At 40.6% G+C, this 17,259-nt stretch overlaps 1 protein-coding gene across 2 annotated transcripts in view; it reads left to right on the top strand.

Moving 5' to 3' along the window:
• Positions 1–17,259, top strand: part of MAF (MAF bZIP transcription factor) — a 414,668-nt gene that overhangs the window by 2,133 nt on the left and 395,276 nt on the right. Inside the window, exon 2 of one of the 2 annotated variants that reach the window (XM_078357816.1) lies at positions 12,535–12,596. In XM_078357816.1, coding sequence (XP_078213942.1) covers positions 12,535–12,568 — 34 coding nt within the window. In that variant the 3' untranslated portion in view covers positions 12,569–12,596. Of the gene's footprint in view, positions 1–4,043; positions 6,619–12,534; positions 12,597–17,259 lie in introns of those variants that run through there. The other variant, XM_002761189.7, reaches the window with a different exon arrangement.

Here is a 17,259-nt window from a genome sequence, read left to right as displayed (position 1 = left end):
CGAGTTTGTGGAGGCGGTGGCTGTTTTAAATTGGGGAGGGAATGGGTGTCTGGCTCCTGGATTGCCAATCTGAAATTCTCCATAACTTGCTAGCTTGGTTTTTTTTCACACCCCCCAACCCCGGGACTTGCACAATGTTCAAAGATCTCAGCAGAGTTCTTCATGTGAAACGTTGCTCACCTTTGAAGCCTGCATCATTCACAACTTATTTTTTTTTTCCTTCTTCCCCTTCAGTTCATGAGCTGGTGTTCATTTTCTCTGTGTGTGTGTGTTTTATTTTGTTTGGATTTTTTTTTATTTTACTTTTGGAGCTTGCTGTGTTGCCCACCTTTTTTCCAACCTCCACCCTCACTCCTCTCAACCCATCTCCTCCGAGAGAAAACAAAAAAAGCAAAGTTTTTTTTCTTCTCCTGAGTTCTTCATGTGAGATTGAGCTTGCAAAGGAAAAAAAAAAATGTGAAATGTTATAGACTTGCAGCGTGCCGAGTTCCATCGGGTTTTTTTTTTTAGCATTGTTATGCTAAAATAGAGAAAAAAAAATCCTCATGAACCTTCCACAGTCAAGCCTGCATCAACCTTCTGGGTGTGACTTGTGAGTTTTGGCCTTGTGATGCCAAATCTGAGAGTTTAGTCTGCCATTAAAAAAAACTCATTCTCATCTCATGCATTATTATGCTTGCTACTTTGTCTTAGCAACAATGAACTATAACAGTTTCAAAGACTATGGAAAAGAGACATTATATTAATAAAAAAAGAAGCCTGCATGCTGGACATGTATGGTATAATTATTTTTTCCTTTTTTTTTCTTTTGGCTTGGAAATGGACGTTCGAAGACTTATAGCATGGCATTCATACTTTTGTCTTATTGCCTCATGACTTTTTTCAGTTCAGAACAAAACGGTGCAACGTTAGAGCTTTCTTCCCATGAAATTTTGCATCTGCTCCAAAACTGCTTTCAGTTACTCAGAACTTCAGCCTCCCAGTGCACTGAAGGCATTCCTTGTCAAAAATACCCGAACGGGTTACAAATTTAACCTGGCAAACACTGAAGAACTCTTAATGTTTTCTTTTTCATAAGAGCGACGCCCCACTTTGGGGACTAAAATTGTCCTATTGCCGAAAGCAGTCTAAAATTTATTTTTTAAAAAGAGAAACCTGCCCCATTATTTTTGGTTTGTTTTATTTTTTTGTTTTCTATTTTTTGGCTTTTGGTCATTGTCAAATGTGGAATGCTATGGTTTCTAGTATATAATTTAATTCTAGTTTTTATAATCTGTTAGCCCAGTTAAAATGTATGCTACAGATACAGGAATGTTATAGATAAATTTGAAAGAGTTAGGTCTGTTTAGCTGTAGATTTTTTAAAAGATTGATGCACTAAATTGTTTACTGTTGTGATGTTAAGGGGGGTAGAGTTTGCAAGGGGACTGTTTAAAAAAAGTAGCTTATACAGCATGTGCTTGCAACTTACATATAAGTTGGGTATGTGTAGTCTTTGCTATACCACTGACTGTATTGAAAACCAAAGTATTAAAAGGGGAAACGCCCCTGTTTATATCTGTAGGGGTATTTTACATTCAAAAACTGTATGTTTTTTTTTTTTTTTCAAAATTAAAGTATTTGGGACTGAATTGCACTAAGATATAACCTGCAAGCATATAATACAAAAAAATTTGCAAAACTGTTTAGAACGCTAATAAAATTTATGCAGTTATGAAAATGGCATTACTGCACAGTTTTAAGATGATGCAGATTTTTTTACAGTTGTATTGTGGTGCAGAACTGGATTTTCTGTAATTTAAAAAAAATCCACAGTTTTAAAGGCAATAATCAGTAAATGTTATTTTCAGGGACTGACATCCTGTCTTTAAAAAGAAATGAAAAGTAAATCTTACCACAATAAATATAAAAAAATCTTGTCAGTTACTTTTCTTTTACATATTTTGCTGTGCAAAATTGTTTTATATCTTGAGTTACTAACCACGCGTGATGTTCCTATGTGCTTTTCTTTCATTTTCAATTCTGGTTATATCAAGAAACAGAATAATCTACAATAATAAACGGCATTTTTTTTTGATTCTGTACTCAGTTTCTTAGTGTACAGTTTAACTGGGCCCAACAACCTCATTAAAAGTGTAAAATGCATCCTTTTCTCCAGTAGAAAGATTCAGGGAGGAATAGGGAGGCAGTCATTCAGGGTGAAATTATAGGCTGTTTGTTGAGGTGTGAGGAGGCTGGCCCTGTATAGTGATTAGCAATATTTAATATAGATGTAAATTATGACCTCATTTCTTTTTTCTCCCCAAAGTTTTCAGTTTTCAAATGAGTTGGGACATAATTACCCTTGGTGGGAAAAACAAAACAAAACAAAACAGTGGAACTAGGCTTCCTGAACATAGCCCTACACTTCTGATCAGGAGCAAACCCATCCAAAGACAGAGGAGCCTGACAAACATGGCGCGTCAGAGGTGGCTTGGGCATTTAATGGTAAAGATAAACAACACTTGCCTTTTTACTAAAGCTGATTATTTTTCCTTCTTCTCTTCCACACCGTGATTTTCTTGTTAGCAAGGCCTGACAAGACTTAACATAAACACTTTAGACAAATCAAAGTTGTTTGTTTTGTTTTGCTTTTCTCTTTAACATTGAAGGTCATTTGTCTTAAATAGGAAAAAAGAAAATCCACCCCTTTTATAGTTCCAAGTACATATCAGGTTTAGACTGTGTTATCAAATCACATTTCACCACGAATATTCAGTGGAGAACTTCTCTGCTTAGATGAGCTGGTAATGATTTCTGATCATGTTATCCCCAGAAATAAAAGCAGAGAATAATACCTGTGTGAAATACAGGCTGTGCTTTGATTTACTGGTATTTATCCCAAAATTGGCTGTGTAAGGGGGCTGACTTAAAGAACACTTGAAAGGGCTCAAAGCACCTTCACTAGCAGGACTCCTAAGCATTGACCTATTTTTAAATGACACAAATTCATGAAACTAACATTACAAATGCATGCAGTTTACACTCAGTCAACTTCCCCGAGCACACTAATAGAACATTAGACAAAGCCAGCACTGTTTTGAAAATATAACCAAACACGATGACTTTTGTTTTATTTTTTTTTTTTCAGTTCTTAAATGAAAAAAAAAAAAGATAATATTGCAACTCTGACCGAAAGCCTTATTTTGAAGAAAACAGGTTGTGTTTGGTGCTGCTAAGTTCTGGCCAGTTTATCATCTGGCCTTCCTGCCTCTTTTTCATAGAACATGAAGACAGTGTATACCCTTGACATTTTGACCTTCCTTTATGTACCAGTTTGGACAGGCTCCTGAATCCACACTTAATTTTGCTTAACAAAATTCTTAATAGTAAACCTTCCGTCATGTGCTTGAAACTAGTGTTCTTGACTTCAGATATTTCTTTCCTTTTTTTTTTTTTTCCTGATCACAAGAGATACACAGTCTCTCTCTGAAGAAGCAGAAATGGAGAGAACACTTTTACAATCATCTGATGAAAGATTTTAGACAAACATATTTTCAAAATAAGAGTGATATTCAGGATGTAGTTATTGCAGTTAAGATGAATGAGGCCTGGATTGGGAGAAAAATACACTTGTGCAGCAAGTAAGCATTTTGATAGGAATCTACAAGGGAGTTGAATATAATAAGCAGGTTTGGGCCCCCAAACTTTCCAAAATCAAGTACAGAGGTGCTAGCAAAAATGGTGTTTGAGTGGCTGGTTGTAAGTGAAGGTTGACTCCTAGTAAAAGGCATTTTTAGAAATAACGATTACTGAAAACTTTGAAGTATATTGGGAGTGGCACACAAATACATGTTTTTTTGTTCGTTTTCGTTTTTTTTTCTTTTTTTTTTTTTTTTTTACAAAGAACTCCTAAATCCTGAATAAGTGCCGTTCATTACAAACAAGTCTCTAAATTAAAAAAAAAAGAAGAAGAAATCACATGAGGAAATTTAGCTTTCCCCTTTATGCTGCGTTTGAGTCTTTGTCTAAATAGTGTTAAAATTCCTTTCATTCCAATTACAGAACTGAGCCCACTCGCAAGTTGGAGCCATCAGTGGGATACGCCACATTTTGGAAGCCCCAGCAACGTGTACTTACCAGTGTGTTCACAAAATGAAATTTGTGTGAGAGCTGTGCATTGAAAAAAATCATTATTATTATGATGTGCAGTCATGGAGAACCACCTACCCCTGACTTCTGTTTAGTCTCCTTTTTAAATAAAAATCACTGTGTTAGAGAAGAAGGCTACGAAATGTATAACTTCCATAGTAGTTAACTCTGCCTCTTGTCTGGGGGTTTCATAGATACCCGTAGAAAAGCACACTCCTGCTTTTCGATGTATGGTGTGCTCAAGTGGACAGGTGCAATGGTTTCAACCTGCGATAGTAGTTTTAAAAATTCACTGAAATTACAAAGATATATATTGAAAAGTTTCCTGGAATGCAACAGTTAGCATTTTAAAAGCATATATAGGCATGCTCATTCCAAATAGTACTTTTTCATGCTTCATTGTTTCTCTGGCAGATATTTTACTGAGAAGAAAAATATATACTCAACTCCCCTTCCCTAAACAAATGCGTAGGCAGAGGCCTCAGTGGAGCGGAGCCCCCTGGTTTGCTCATAGGCTGTAGACAGTGTTGCATTTATCAGTGATGTCAAACGTGATCATTTGTTAGACATAGCTGTAAATGAAAACAATGTATTGCAAAATACAAAGTTAGTTAAATACACGTCCCCCCACCCCCGCCCCCGTCGCCCGCCCCACCAACCCGCTGCTGCTGCTGTGTGGTGTGAGTTTTTGCTCCCTTTTCTTTTCTGCTCTCAAGCACTCACAAAATCACCACCTTTAAATTTCCCAGACTTCTTTTGTGTTTCCCTTTTCAAAAACCATGTAATAATTTTTTACAATGTATCTGACACGTTAATATATTGACCATCAAATAGGCAGAGGTTCTATTTTTGCCTGGCAGATAAATCTGCTATGGAGACATTTCCTCCCTGTCTCAAAGCCATAACCACCTGCTTGCCTTTCAACACAGACCCCTCCGATGGGAAACACTATCACTGAATGCCTGATGCTCCCGCTCTGATCTTTCCTCCTTGTACCTTTACCCCAGGCATTTTTACTTAGTGCCACCAATTCTAGATACTTCTGTTCCCTTTTGCTACACCACCGGTTTTCCTGCTAAAAGCAGTGGACGGAAGGCAACTCATGGTCACCCTCACAAACATGGCACACAGCTGTCTCGGTAGCTGCATTCCCGGCATGTCCTGGTCTAAATATCTAGTGTTGCCTATGACACTTTCAACGGTTCCCAAGCACAGTACATTGGGAGGCTTTTGCTGTTGAGGCCGTTGTTTTTGTTTAGGCCAAATTACTTCCGTATTCACATACTCTTGGCTTTAAGAAATACACTCCTCCAGGCTACTAGGCCAATCGATATATTTAAAAGTCTGATTGCCACATGAGTCCCACTCCCTCTCTTTTTTTTCTTTTGCCTGCTGGTAGTTAAAAGACTGAGATAGGCTGGAAGACTAAATACACGAGGACATGAGTGACAACCTTCAGCCCTCTGATTTCCGTGCCAGTAAAACACACAACCAGCCTCTCCTTAGCGCTGCTAATATAAACATTCACTAAGAGGGGATAGGAAGTGAGACTTACCAGCTTTACATTGCTGATTTGCAAGGTTCTCCACTACAATTCACTGTCATTTGATTTTTCAAAAATAATTTTGTCCCATTCTTTCAGATGTCTCAGTTATTTTAGTTTTATTTATTTTTTTTTTTAGAGAAGTTTTGTCTGCAGTGATAGGCTACAATTTTTACCTCCTCTGATTATTCCTCAGGTTGCTGAATGAATAATTTTGGGTCTGTGCCTTCCTTGTTGTTTTGGGGAAACTAAGAGAAACTTTGAAGTTTGTTTCACTCTTAGCGCTTCCTAAATCTAAAAGAAGATGTCCCAAGTCCGGGCAGGGCATACAGTAGTTATAAAGGAGGTGGTCCAGGTCCAGTCACCCTAATCAGGACTTGAGTGTTTTGAAGCATTTGCTTAAAAGCGGAGCAAGTGCCTTAACCCACCTTCCTATAACACTGCTTTTCTCGCTTTTGATATAAATCTTCAAAATTCGGACAACAAACAGCCCCAGAAAAGGGGAATTCTCTCCACGCATTGCTCCGCCCCAGCTCCTGAACAAACCCAGCTCTGTCTAGAATTTTTTTTCCCTAGTGGGGGTAGGGGACAGGGTGAGAGAATTTCAGTCTCCCAGGCTGTCTCATGATTGTTGGGGCATAAAGAAACACAGTCCTGCCACAAATTGGGAGCATCTTTACCCTTTAGAGAGGAACAAAACAAAACAAAACCAACAAATCAAATGGCTTTGCACGAAGGCGGAGCAAATACAGTCTTGGGCTCCCTGTTCCCTGCACCATCTGTAGGAGGTGAGAAATGAGGGAAACAAGAAAAAAACTTTAAAAGCAGGAGGCCCAGGAATAATCCCTGTTACCAGTCTAAATGTCACTTGCTCCATGGCTAATGTCAGACCCTAGTGTGCATGTATGCCAGGAATAAACGGTTCGGCTGTCCATTTCTTTAAAATATGTTCATGTGTTTCCTTTTTGAGAACAATTTTAGGGACCAACCCCAAATAGACATATTTGAGGAAATGGTTAGTGTCTTAACATTGGAGCATTTATAAATACATCAGTCTGTGATTTGATGGCGGTGACATTTTGGACCAACCAGACACGTTGTGCCAATGTTTAAACGGTCACTACAATTGTTTTCCGACATCGTGACAGTTGTTTATTGTTTAAATTTGAAGGCCCTCTGTGCGTTTTCCATAAGTCTGCCCGATCGAAAAAGGCTGAGATGGGAAAAGCAAACCAACACATAGAAATGAAATCTTTCTATGAATTTTCATCAGTCGTACAGTTTTAAGAAACTCACAAAACACATTTTCCATGGCTGTGACTGGAATGCACAGTTCCTTACACAAATCATAGCATCTCCTGGGCACCTCTTCTCTTGTTCAACACAATTCATTTTCTTTTCCTTCCTTTTTATTAAATAAGTTTCCCCCATAATTAGAATTGTGGATTGCAAAATCACATTCCTCCCTTATGCAGAGATGCACCTTAGATCTTTAGTTACAATTAGAAGGAGTATTCATTCAAGAAAGGAGGATGAAGGAGGGGTGTCAGCTGAGGTTTGGGAAAAAAAGAGTGGAAGCAGAGGAAGTGGCTTTCTGTATTTTCCCTTGCACTCCTCAACCTTCTGCTCACCCCTCAACCCAGGCCCGGGTATGAACTGCAAATGGGTGAATTGCATTCTGAATTTCTCTATTCCAAATATTCTGATTACCAGCCTTGACCGTTTCCAAGCTAAGATTCCAAAGAACCATTTTTATCTTGTGGTTGGTTCTTTACATAAGGGAGCGGGAGAAGCCATGAAACCTTATAGAAACTGGGTCGGAAGTGTGAAAATCACTCTCCTTCCAGAATTCCCAACAAGAATGGTTGTAAAGGGAACACGGGCCTGAAAAACTAGGTTAGGAGTTCAGATTCCCTTTTTGTAGCCCATAGTTGCCCTGGTTCACATGACCTCATCCACTCCTCAAGGCCTGTAGAAGTGGGTTTCTGGCCTTGGAGGGATTCTGCAGAAGGAAAATAGGCCGAGGATCTCAGGACAACAAGCACCCCAAAGAGGCCCAGAGATCGGAGGACAGGAAGGGGAACCAACCGCCTGCAGAGGCTGGGGGAGTACGGTCCAGACTGACAGAGGCCAACCTTGGCTTATGACCTCCCGTTGCCAGAGGTCAGCTCCAGGTCATTCTGAGGATCCCCCTAGAACCTCCCACCAGGAAGGATACGTTTGCAGGGAGAATGACAAGCCACTGATGGGTCCTGAGCTCCCCAAAGAGTTCTAGAAACAACAGTAAGGTCCTTGTCACCAGGGTCTGCACCTGTCCCACCTGACTCCTGTCCAATCCTGTGTCTTCTCCATCTTTTCCTCCCCTGGCTGGTCATCCAGGGCCATGTAAGAGCCTCAGAGGGCACTGTCCTCGGGCCAAAAAGTGCCGGAAGCTAAGGTCTGAGACCCAGTAAGTCACCTCTGCCCCAGTTTAAGAGCAGACACAGAGATGGGGAGAAGGCCTGGGGAGCTTCGCTGGAAGTCCAGCTGGACTCTTTCAAGCTGGCCAGAGCTTTTGGTGCAATGGTCTTGAAGCCTGGAATAAAGGAGATGAAGGCAGAGAGGATGCTGAGTTTGTCCCCTCTCCCAGTTTCTAACAACCCTCCCTCCAAGCCCCCGTCCCCTCCCCCTGCTGTCTCCAGACACAAACAGAACACCTCAGCCCAGTCCTTTACGCAGGGGTTCTGAGTGGCCCAGTGGCCCTGGGCATCACTGCCTGAGCCTGGTGGCTGCAGCTTCGTGGGGCTGGGTGTGCTCCCCACCCTCTGGGGTCTCCCGAGGGGCGTGCAGCAGGCGCGCTGGGACGGGAGCCCAGACAAAGGGGGCGGGTCCCAAAGATCGCCTGAGGCTACCGCGTCCAACAGTCCTGGGCCAGGCCTGCAGTCCCAGCGGCTGCGGAGCCCAGGGAGACCGGTGCGCCCAGACGCCAGCAACGCAGCGCCCCTCGGAGATTCCCACGATGCAGCCCGGCGCCCGGAGGCGCCAATGACGGCCACACCCAGCGTGCCCCAGGGCCCCGTGACCACCCAAGCTCCCGCACCCCTGCAGGAGCTCGGGTAGTGTTGAAATTTGGTTTAAGAAGTCAAGAGGAATGCCCTGGCGCAAGCGAGTTCCGGGGACATCCAAAGTCCCCGGTGCCCTGCTCTCCTGGGTGGGCGCCTGGAGGGAGGGAGCAAGACTCGGCCCCGCAAGGCTCCGCCCTTCGCCTTGAGACCCCCTCACTTCACCCGATAGCAGCCCCAGGAACCCTCTGTAAATAAGATCATGGGCTCCAGATCATTTGATTTTTACCCTATTAGTTTTCCGGCCCATTTTCCAGATTTTTTTTTTTTTTTTTTTTTTTTTTTCTTTTTCTCCTGCTTCGGTTAGAGACAGAGTAAGAGGGAAAAAGAAAGGAAAGAGAGAAATCCAGATAGCATGTTTAAAATCTTTATGGAAATCTCGATACGGTTTGGGGTTTCCGTGGTGTAGTTTGATGCACATTATAAAACAAAGCCAGTCAAGCAGACTTTATGAGGATTGCTCCAACAGCGCGAGGATGAGTGTCCTGCCCGCATTCTTGGGTTTCACACCGTTCCAGACACATCACATGCAGTAAATTAACATGGGGATTTAAAACCACTAATTTCAGAACGGATCCTTTCCATGCCGGGCCTTTTTCTTAGAGGGATCCTCTGTATGAATACTTAAGTTAGGCAAGTATCATTACAGCTTAAAAAAATAAATCTCCTTTTTACTCTCTTCCTCTCTCTTAGGGAAGGATTTATTCATGCACAGATAACTATATCGAAACTAAAACAAGTAGTATCTGAGATGCTTTTACACTGTCAGATTTTTTGTATAAATCCTTTTTTCATAGAAGATGGAAAAACCATCGGTAATTATTCTAAGATTGAATCTGTTGAAAAGTGATGGTTGTCTTTCCATTTTCAGGCATTCACTCCAATGTAGTTTTTATCTGCCTTTAAGCAATTTATTTATTTATTTATTTGTTTATTCCTGGGACCCTTTAACACATTAGGAAGGGGGAAAGGTATTAGAAGATAAATCTGGCCCCGGTGTGGTGGGGGCCTGTATTACCAGCTGTGGGAGGCTGAGGCAGGCGGATCACCTGAGGTGGAGTTTGAGACCACCTGGGCCAACGTGGTGAAACCCCGTGTCTACTAAAAATACAAAATTAGCCTGGCGTGGTAGCAGGTGTCTGTAATCCCAGCAATTTGGGATGATGGGAGAATCGCTTAAACTTGGGAGGCGGAGGTTGCAGTGAGTCGAGATCACGCCATTGCACTCAAGCCTGGGCGAGAGAGCAAGACGCCATCTCAAAATTTAAGAAAGAAGAAAAAGATAAATTTGCAATTCCCACTTTATGAAATAAAAGTGATGCAAAAGGCAGAGTTCATCAGTCAACTCTGTCCTTTGGTAGGCATGCGCAGAACCTGGCCTGAAACTCCCGTCTTAGGGTAATCTTCTCATATGAAAGGTAAGCTCCCTTTGCCAGACTTTCTGGGACTCTGAGTGGTCTGGAGACACACGCTGACAGTCTCCGTGCGACACGTTTTCAGGTTTGGATCCCATGTTAATTTACTGCACTGTGCAGGTAATGAGCCCTTTTAAAATCTTCCCTGGAATATCAGGGCACGCTCCTATGCTATTTCAAGAACTCTTCAACTGTTAGGTAAATAGATCCGAGTGTAAAAGCTATGTGCTGGTAGACATCTGGCTTAGATTACTTCATTGCGTCCCTGCTCAAAAATCTTCTCTTTTACCCCCACGGGAGAACTCCTTTTCCCCTACTATCTTTCCTCAAGTAACTGGTGTGAAGGAAGGTAATGAGAACATAGAGACTTCGATGGCTTTTGGGCTCTATTCAGGGTGCAAACAGAATCAAACCCCCTCCCCACCTTTTGAAAGTAAATGCTTTGATAATAGGATGGGTTCCCCAGGTGGCCAGAGAGTAGAGGTCATCTTGAGGAAAATGACACCAATGATCTAAAAAGGACATCCACTTTATGAGATTTCAGGCAAGATGCCAAATATCACATTTAATGAGGCCTGATTCTTTTTCTCCAAAAATAACAGAGACTATCAATGATACGGTCAGGAAGAGAAGGGGGCATTTTGCAAAGACTATGTCCAATTATTGCTTTGTAATAATTTTCTAAAATTGAAAAATGCTTCACAAGTATATGATCTCATGTAAATATTCCTTGCCGAAGCTTAACATATGTTTGCAATGCCCCAAAGGAATTACAAAAATATTCTCCCCGCGATCTCTTAAGCTTTTAAACTCTATTCACTTGCATTTCTTAAAAAATCTGTTTGTAAAGATTAAAAAAAAGTAATCCTATAGGGGAATTTTATTTTTTTTTAAAGATTAGTCATCTGAACTTCAAATGGAAAACAATTGGTACTGATACACTTCCAGGTTTTATAATTTCAATCTGTTTCTTTGCTATTATTTTTTGCATAGAAATTATATATTTGGCCAAAAAAATGTATACTAATACGTAAAGAAGAGTAGTTTCTACCTTAAGATTTGAAAAGCATTTCTACACAAAATGCGAATGAACGCATATAATGTATTTGGGGCAGCTTTAACAGATACAAGAGTAAGAATTTATTTATCCGAGTGCTTTGGGCATAGTCTTACCATTTAGATAAAGGGCATTTGAAGGAATTAGAGGGTTACGGTGAATGAAAATGTAAGTAAAGAGAGATTATATGTTCCGTTACAGCAGCCTAGAGAATTCAGCAGGTGCATGAGCATAGCATATTTGTTCACACAGTTGTAAGGTAATCCAAATAAAAGTGTGGGGGATTAAAGAGAAATAACTGAATATCCATGTTGGAAAAAGAATTCGATTGACTTACTAGTTTATCGCCGTTATTGTACACAGATTTTCTGTGACCGTGTTGGATTTTTTAAATTAGATTTTAAATATATTTTGACAGTCTGAACTTGCATAGTGTGACTAACTATAGGAAGAAATGACAGATCTGCTTTGTTATTAAACTGCTGTCTGGAAAATATTGGACTCTGTACAGTAAATGATAATTATTTTGCCACTTACATTAGTACAGCTAATAGCAATAAGGGTTTTTTGAACCATAGAAAGCTAACTACTTTGAATTACTGTGCTTTGTTATTCACTGTGAAGCAAAAGGACCTTTTTTTTTTTTTAAAAAGCAACCTCATTTTCATATCACCGTTCTAAGCACTCCTTGCTACTAATTTAAACAGGGAAGAAGTTAATAAATAAAGAGGCAGTATCTAAATGGTTCTATTTGCTAAAAGAACATTTGCAGTTAAGGTCAGTGGGGCCAGCAGAATAGACAGAGCAACAGAAGAGATGGGGGAGATGAAAGAGAAGGAACCCTAGTACACGCCCACGGAACCTGGGCCAGGGTGGTTCTCCGAGAGGCAGGCAACCTGGAACACTTGAGAGAAGCCCATCAGAAATGATTCAAATCCTCCCCTGCCGTGAACCCAGAATTTCTTGGCTCCCTTTGAACTGAGGACAGCTTCAAAGCTGAACCAGGCTGCCAGCCAGTGGGTTATGGCTATCTCAGCCTCCCAGTGGGGGAGCAATAGTTCAGAGGGAGTGAACTTGTCTCACAGGCCATTCCCTTCCACGTCAACCCCTCCTCTGGCTTGGCAGGGTTGAGGCCACCACACAAAAGCAAATGGAACAAAGTCACTTTCTTTTGGTGTAACTCAGCCGTTCTGAAAGATAGTTAGGCTGCCTGTAGCATACTGTTCTTGAAACATTCTTCGTGGTTATTAATTACCCTTTGTTTATTTTAATATATTTACTAAATCAGGTACCCAAGGGACTCCTCTACATCAGTGATGTGAAAATATCCAGTTGCCTGAAGTCAAAGAGGTACATCTTGAATTTTGATTTGCATGTGCTTGAGTTTTTTTTTTCCTTTCTTTTTTTTTTTAATGAAGGGGAAAGCAAGGAAGCAAACAAGGAATGCTGGTAATTTTTTAGGTTTGAGAAGTTCCTGTTTTAGTATTTGCGTGTCACATGTCATGTAACTGGTGACACTAGGTGCCAAAGAGGAGTGGTAATGCAATCTATGTGAGAAGCAGCATGCATTTATATTTTTTCTGTATTTATTTCATTACATACATGTGTTATGTCAAGTTACTTAACCAGTTTGAGTAGATCTCAGATCTTCAGCTTTATCTCATGTGAGTCTATTGTCTCTCAAAGACCTACTTCTTCTATTTGAATGTCAGAAAATTTGGGAGAATCTGTGAAACTAGCATCCATTGCCCTTAGCCAGTTTTACCAGGGCCTCGTGAACATTCCAAATTTACAGTCACTTATAATTCACTCCATGCTCACCTTTGGACATTTAGTGTAATTTCAAAGCACAGTATGTCCCCACTTCTACGTCCAAATGTGACTATGGATTCTTTCCCCACTTCGAAACAAGGCAGAAGGGAAAGGAGGAGGACATGGGTGGGAAGCAGAAATCTGACTTTCATCTATTAAAATAATGGAATTGAACTATTTAAATGGGTTTTCAGTTACAAGCGTCCCAGCATGAATTATATTATGAACCCTCTTCATTTGGTAAACTAGACCAACACTCTTATACCAATAATTACTCAGTGTCATCGTTTTATGTATTCTTATCACCTCTTATTGGCTAATGGAACATTTGATTTTTTTTTAATTAAAAATTGTGCTTGCTGAGAAATTTGCATGAAACGTATTTTTTGGTTTTTGAGGGAAACTGAGGGGGGCAAAAATCACACTTCGAAATTGCTGCTCTTTGCGAAGGAGGTGCGTTAAGGATCCAGTAAACTGATAGTGTTGGAAAAACACAGCCTGATTTTTTTCCAAAAAAAAAACTAGTATCTGGTTACTTCTACATGGTGCTACCATGAGAGTCTTACTTTAAATAACTGTATTGTGAATATTTTGTTATTTATTTTCTAGTCTTAGATGGAATTAACATTTTCTTTAAAAGCTCCCATACATAGATTGAAACTCAGTGTATACCTTTGGGGTGAATTTGTGTGTCTGAGTGTGTGCACATAGTACCAGTGCTTTATTCCTTTATCATCTCTGTCTTTACCATTATAATTTGAAAACCACCTATTAAATATGCTGATCTAGGTCCACTGGCAGGTTTTGTGACATTGAGACCATCCATTTTGAGCAAAGAGTTAACGAACTTTAAAGGCAAGGTTCACACTGGTCCTTACCCCCTGGTAATATTTCATATAAGGTTACTGGTGGGAAAGAAATCAAATTTCAGCTGTGAACATGATTGACAGGAAGGAGCAAGGAAGAGAAAGGCATTTGGTCAGATGGGGAATTTGGGGAAGAGGAGGACCATTCCTTGAAGTTACTCTGTGATATTAGATATTATAAGCTGATATATGAAAAGTTCAGTACTTGGTGCTCTTGGGAGAGTTACTTGGTTTATTTTCAGAATGTCACTTTGGTTAAGGGATTTCAGTCATGGAAGTAAAAAATGATGAACCACTAGCTTTTCTGCTCTCTGGCTAATTTCAACCATGTATAGCTTCATGGCTTATTTCTGACAATTTTCTAGGCTAGGATATAAAAACTAAATCATAAGCTATTTGGGGAGTCATTTAATTATCTCTTATGTATTCTCAGAAGCATTCTAGATTATATTATGGTTCTTGGACATATTACAAAATACTCATCCCAAGTGGTATCTCAGAAAGATTAAAATCTGCATTTCAGTAGCAGTCCTTGATCCTGACGAACATTTTTCATTCGGGCATGTTGCAGCTTAACATATGCAAATCAGTCAACAAGCATGCTGCGTCAAGACTGTGCCTTCTTCACATAGGGCTTCTAACATGAAGAGTGACAGACAACAATCGCACACCTACTTGTATGCCTTTCAGCCAGTTTGGCTCTTTGATGTACGTTTTTTCTGTATTATGGCTTTGCCAGGGAAACACGTGATGATGATGATGATGTTTTAACCTCCCGCTAAGGGTGGCTTTTGAATTTGCCTTTGAAGCCGTCTTCTATCTTGAGTTGTGATGAGGAGACAACACGATTAGCCATGGTTTGTACCAAAGTGGAAAGTAGGCCTTCGAAACATGTTCTTGCTGAAAGACTGATTAGAAGGTGGGGATGGACCTTAGACTGCTCATGTCTATGCTCGGCCCCTTTCAGATGCTGCTGACATTGGCTAAGACCCATCTGGATGCAACCAAGCCTTACAGAGCTGCCTCAGGGGAGGTCAGGTGGGACACTTACCTAGGGGAGAGGCCCATTTGTAGCTTTCCTGTCACCTATGGGAGAAACTGATGGAACTGGTATAAACAGCACTTCCTGGGCCTTAAGTACCCATTGAATTTTTTTTTTCCTAGTCTTACAATTGGTGGATGGAGTGGACATCTTTTACCCTGACTGTATCTAATCTGATGTCATGAATTCAAACAGTTGTCAGACATAAGGAAGGCTTTATGATTTTATGAACCAGGGGAAAAACAAAGCAAAACGAAAATACTAGAAAGCACTCAGAAGTCTCGTTTCTGCTTTTCGTACCTGTCCTTCTGTGTTGCCCTTAATCATCCAGAAATAAAATGCACGTGTGGTTTCCTGATGCTCAGTGTTGGTGTGGATGCCTTAGCACAATGTATATAGCTATTTCTTTCAAACATAAAAGTAAAGAAGCCATAACCAAACTTCCCTTGCAGAACCGAGGGATGTATTTTAAGAAATGGTGAACCATGTGGTCCTGTACAAAAGACGTGGGAAAACCAACACTGTGAGTTCTGATTTCTTGGTGTCTCTTTTTGAAAAATCCAGGTGGCTGGTTTTGACCCCTGAGGGATTCTCAGTACTCAGGTTTTAGAGTAAATCCCAAACCCCCAGGAGGGGAAGGGGAATGCTGTCTCTGCTGCAGATTGAGAGCAGAGACTAATCTATCCCAAATTCCACGAGTATGTCTCAAGCTAATTACATCATATATCTGCTGGCACTGAGAAAATAAGGCTAAACAATTTCATTTGAAGCGTTTTATTATCTGGACTTACCGTAATTGTTTTGTTGTTGTTATTGTGGTTTGTTTATTTGGATTATATTTCTCCCTAATCACGATGGCACCCCCTTCCCATACAGTCTGGCTAATGTTTTTCTTTCTGCCGGCACTGGCCCACTACTGAACCGATTTAATCAATTAATTATAGCAGAGCATGTGCAGCCTAACTAGCCTAATCATGCCATATAAACTTGTATTATTTTCAATCAACTCTGGGGTGCTACTGAAGGAACCAACTTAAAGAAACGTTAAGCGTTTAGGAAAAAAAAGGAATTTCTGCAAAAGTGCAGCATTCATTATGATGCTTCTGTAGATCTCTCGTTCTAAAGAACAGTCACCTGCCAAAATCTCAGATTTACTGCCGCCGTTCACAGATGCCAATGTTTAAACTTTCTTCACCTGCTGCTTGCTGAGTCTTTTATTTCCTCCATCCAAAAATTACTGTAAAGTCGTTGTTTTGTGTCTGCAGTTTTTACTTCTCCTGGCACCTAATGAAATTATCAGCAATAAATGAGCTAAAGCAGCAGGTTGAGTTTTGTGGGTCTGTTTTTGGTCTCCATTTTGCACTATCAGGAAAATGCTAGGACAATGGTAAGCCAGTGGGAAAATTCAGCATGCCTCTCTTCTCCGTATCTATAGGAAATATGGTAAAGTTATTAGCACTTATAAAATTTCAGATAGGACCTAATACCAAATGGAAGGACAGAGTGTCAGGTGCTCAGTGGGAAAATCCAACCAGCTGAGAGATTTACAGGTATTGTCAATAGAGACAAGGTGGCTGCAGAGCAGGGACCTCAGGTGTAAGCCTGAGGAATGACATTAACACGTAATTAACAATCCGGGGAGCGTATTTTATGACTTAATCAGTAGGGTGAGCATAGTGGACCAAAAAGAGAGAAGAAGGGAAATTTTTGCTAGTAGGACTTTGTTTTCCAGTTTTCCCTCGGCAAGCATCATGTAATAATGTGTTTTTTTCACATGCAGCTAGTGACGATTCTTTTTAGTCCTCTTAGTCTATTGAAAAGCACAGTAAGTTCATTTGCTAGCAGGTACGCAGTGGAGGTGAGAATTGAATTGATCTGAAAGGCTCCAAGAAATTGACCCTGAGGTCACTCTTCCTTTAAATTGGGTTCCACAGACAAAGTTTCTTTTCTTCTTCCCTGGCTCCTGTGTGCTGCTGGCAGCAGAGTTGAGTTGGGGTTTGTAATTATTTAAAAGGATTCTAACGCCAGGGTTGACTCCCCCTTCTGCAAAGTTAATCAAAATAGAGACCTTTTGTTACCGGTGGTAGTTAATTAAAGGCCTGAGTCTATACTACTGTGGTGTGCCTCTGGCTTGTTTATATTTTAAAATGAGGTTCATTCCTGATGAACAGGAAATGGGGTAGAAATCGAACATGAGGGGCTCTTACTGGGCTGAACATTTTGAATAGCAGAATGGAATTTTCTGTTTAACTTTCATTACTTCTTTTCCTCTTCTCTCTCTCTTTTTAATGGA

Source organism: Callithrix jacchus, chromosome 20 (assembly GCF_049354715.1).
Source record: "Callithrix jacchus isolate 240 chromosome 20, calJac240_pri, whole genome shotgun sequence".
In the NCBI taxonomy this organism is placed as follows: Eukaryota; Metazoa; Chordata; class Mammalia; order Primates; family Cebidae; genus Callithrix; species Callithrix jacchus.
The sequence above is the reverse complement of the archived record's forward strand: the minus strand, read 5'-3'. Positions and strand labels throughout refer to the sequence as shown.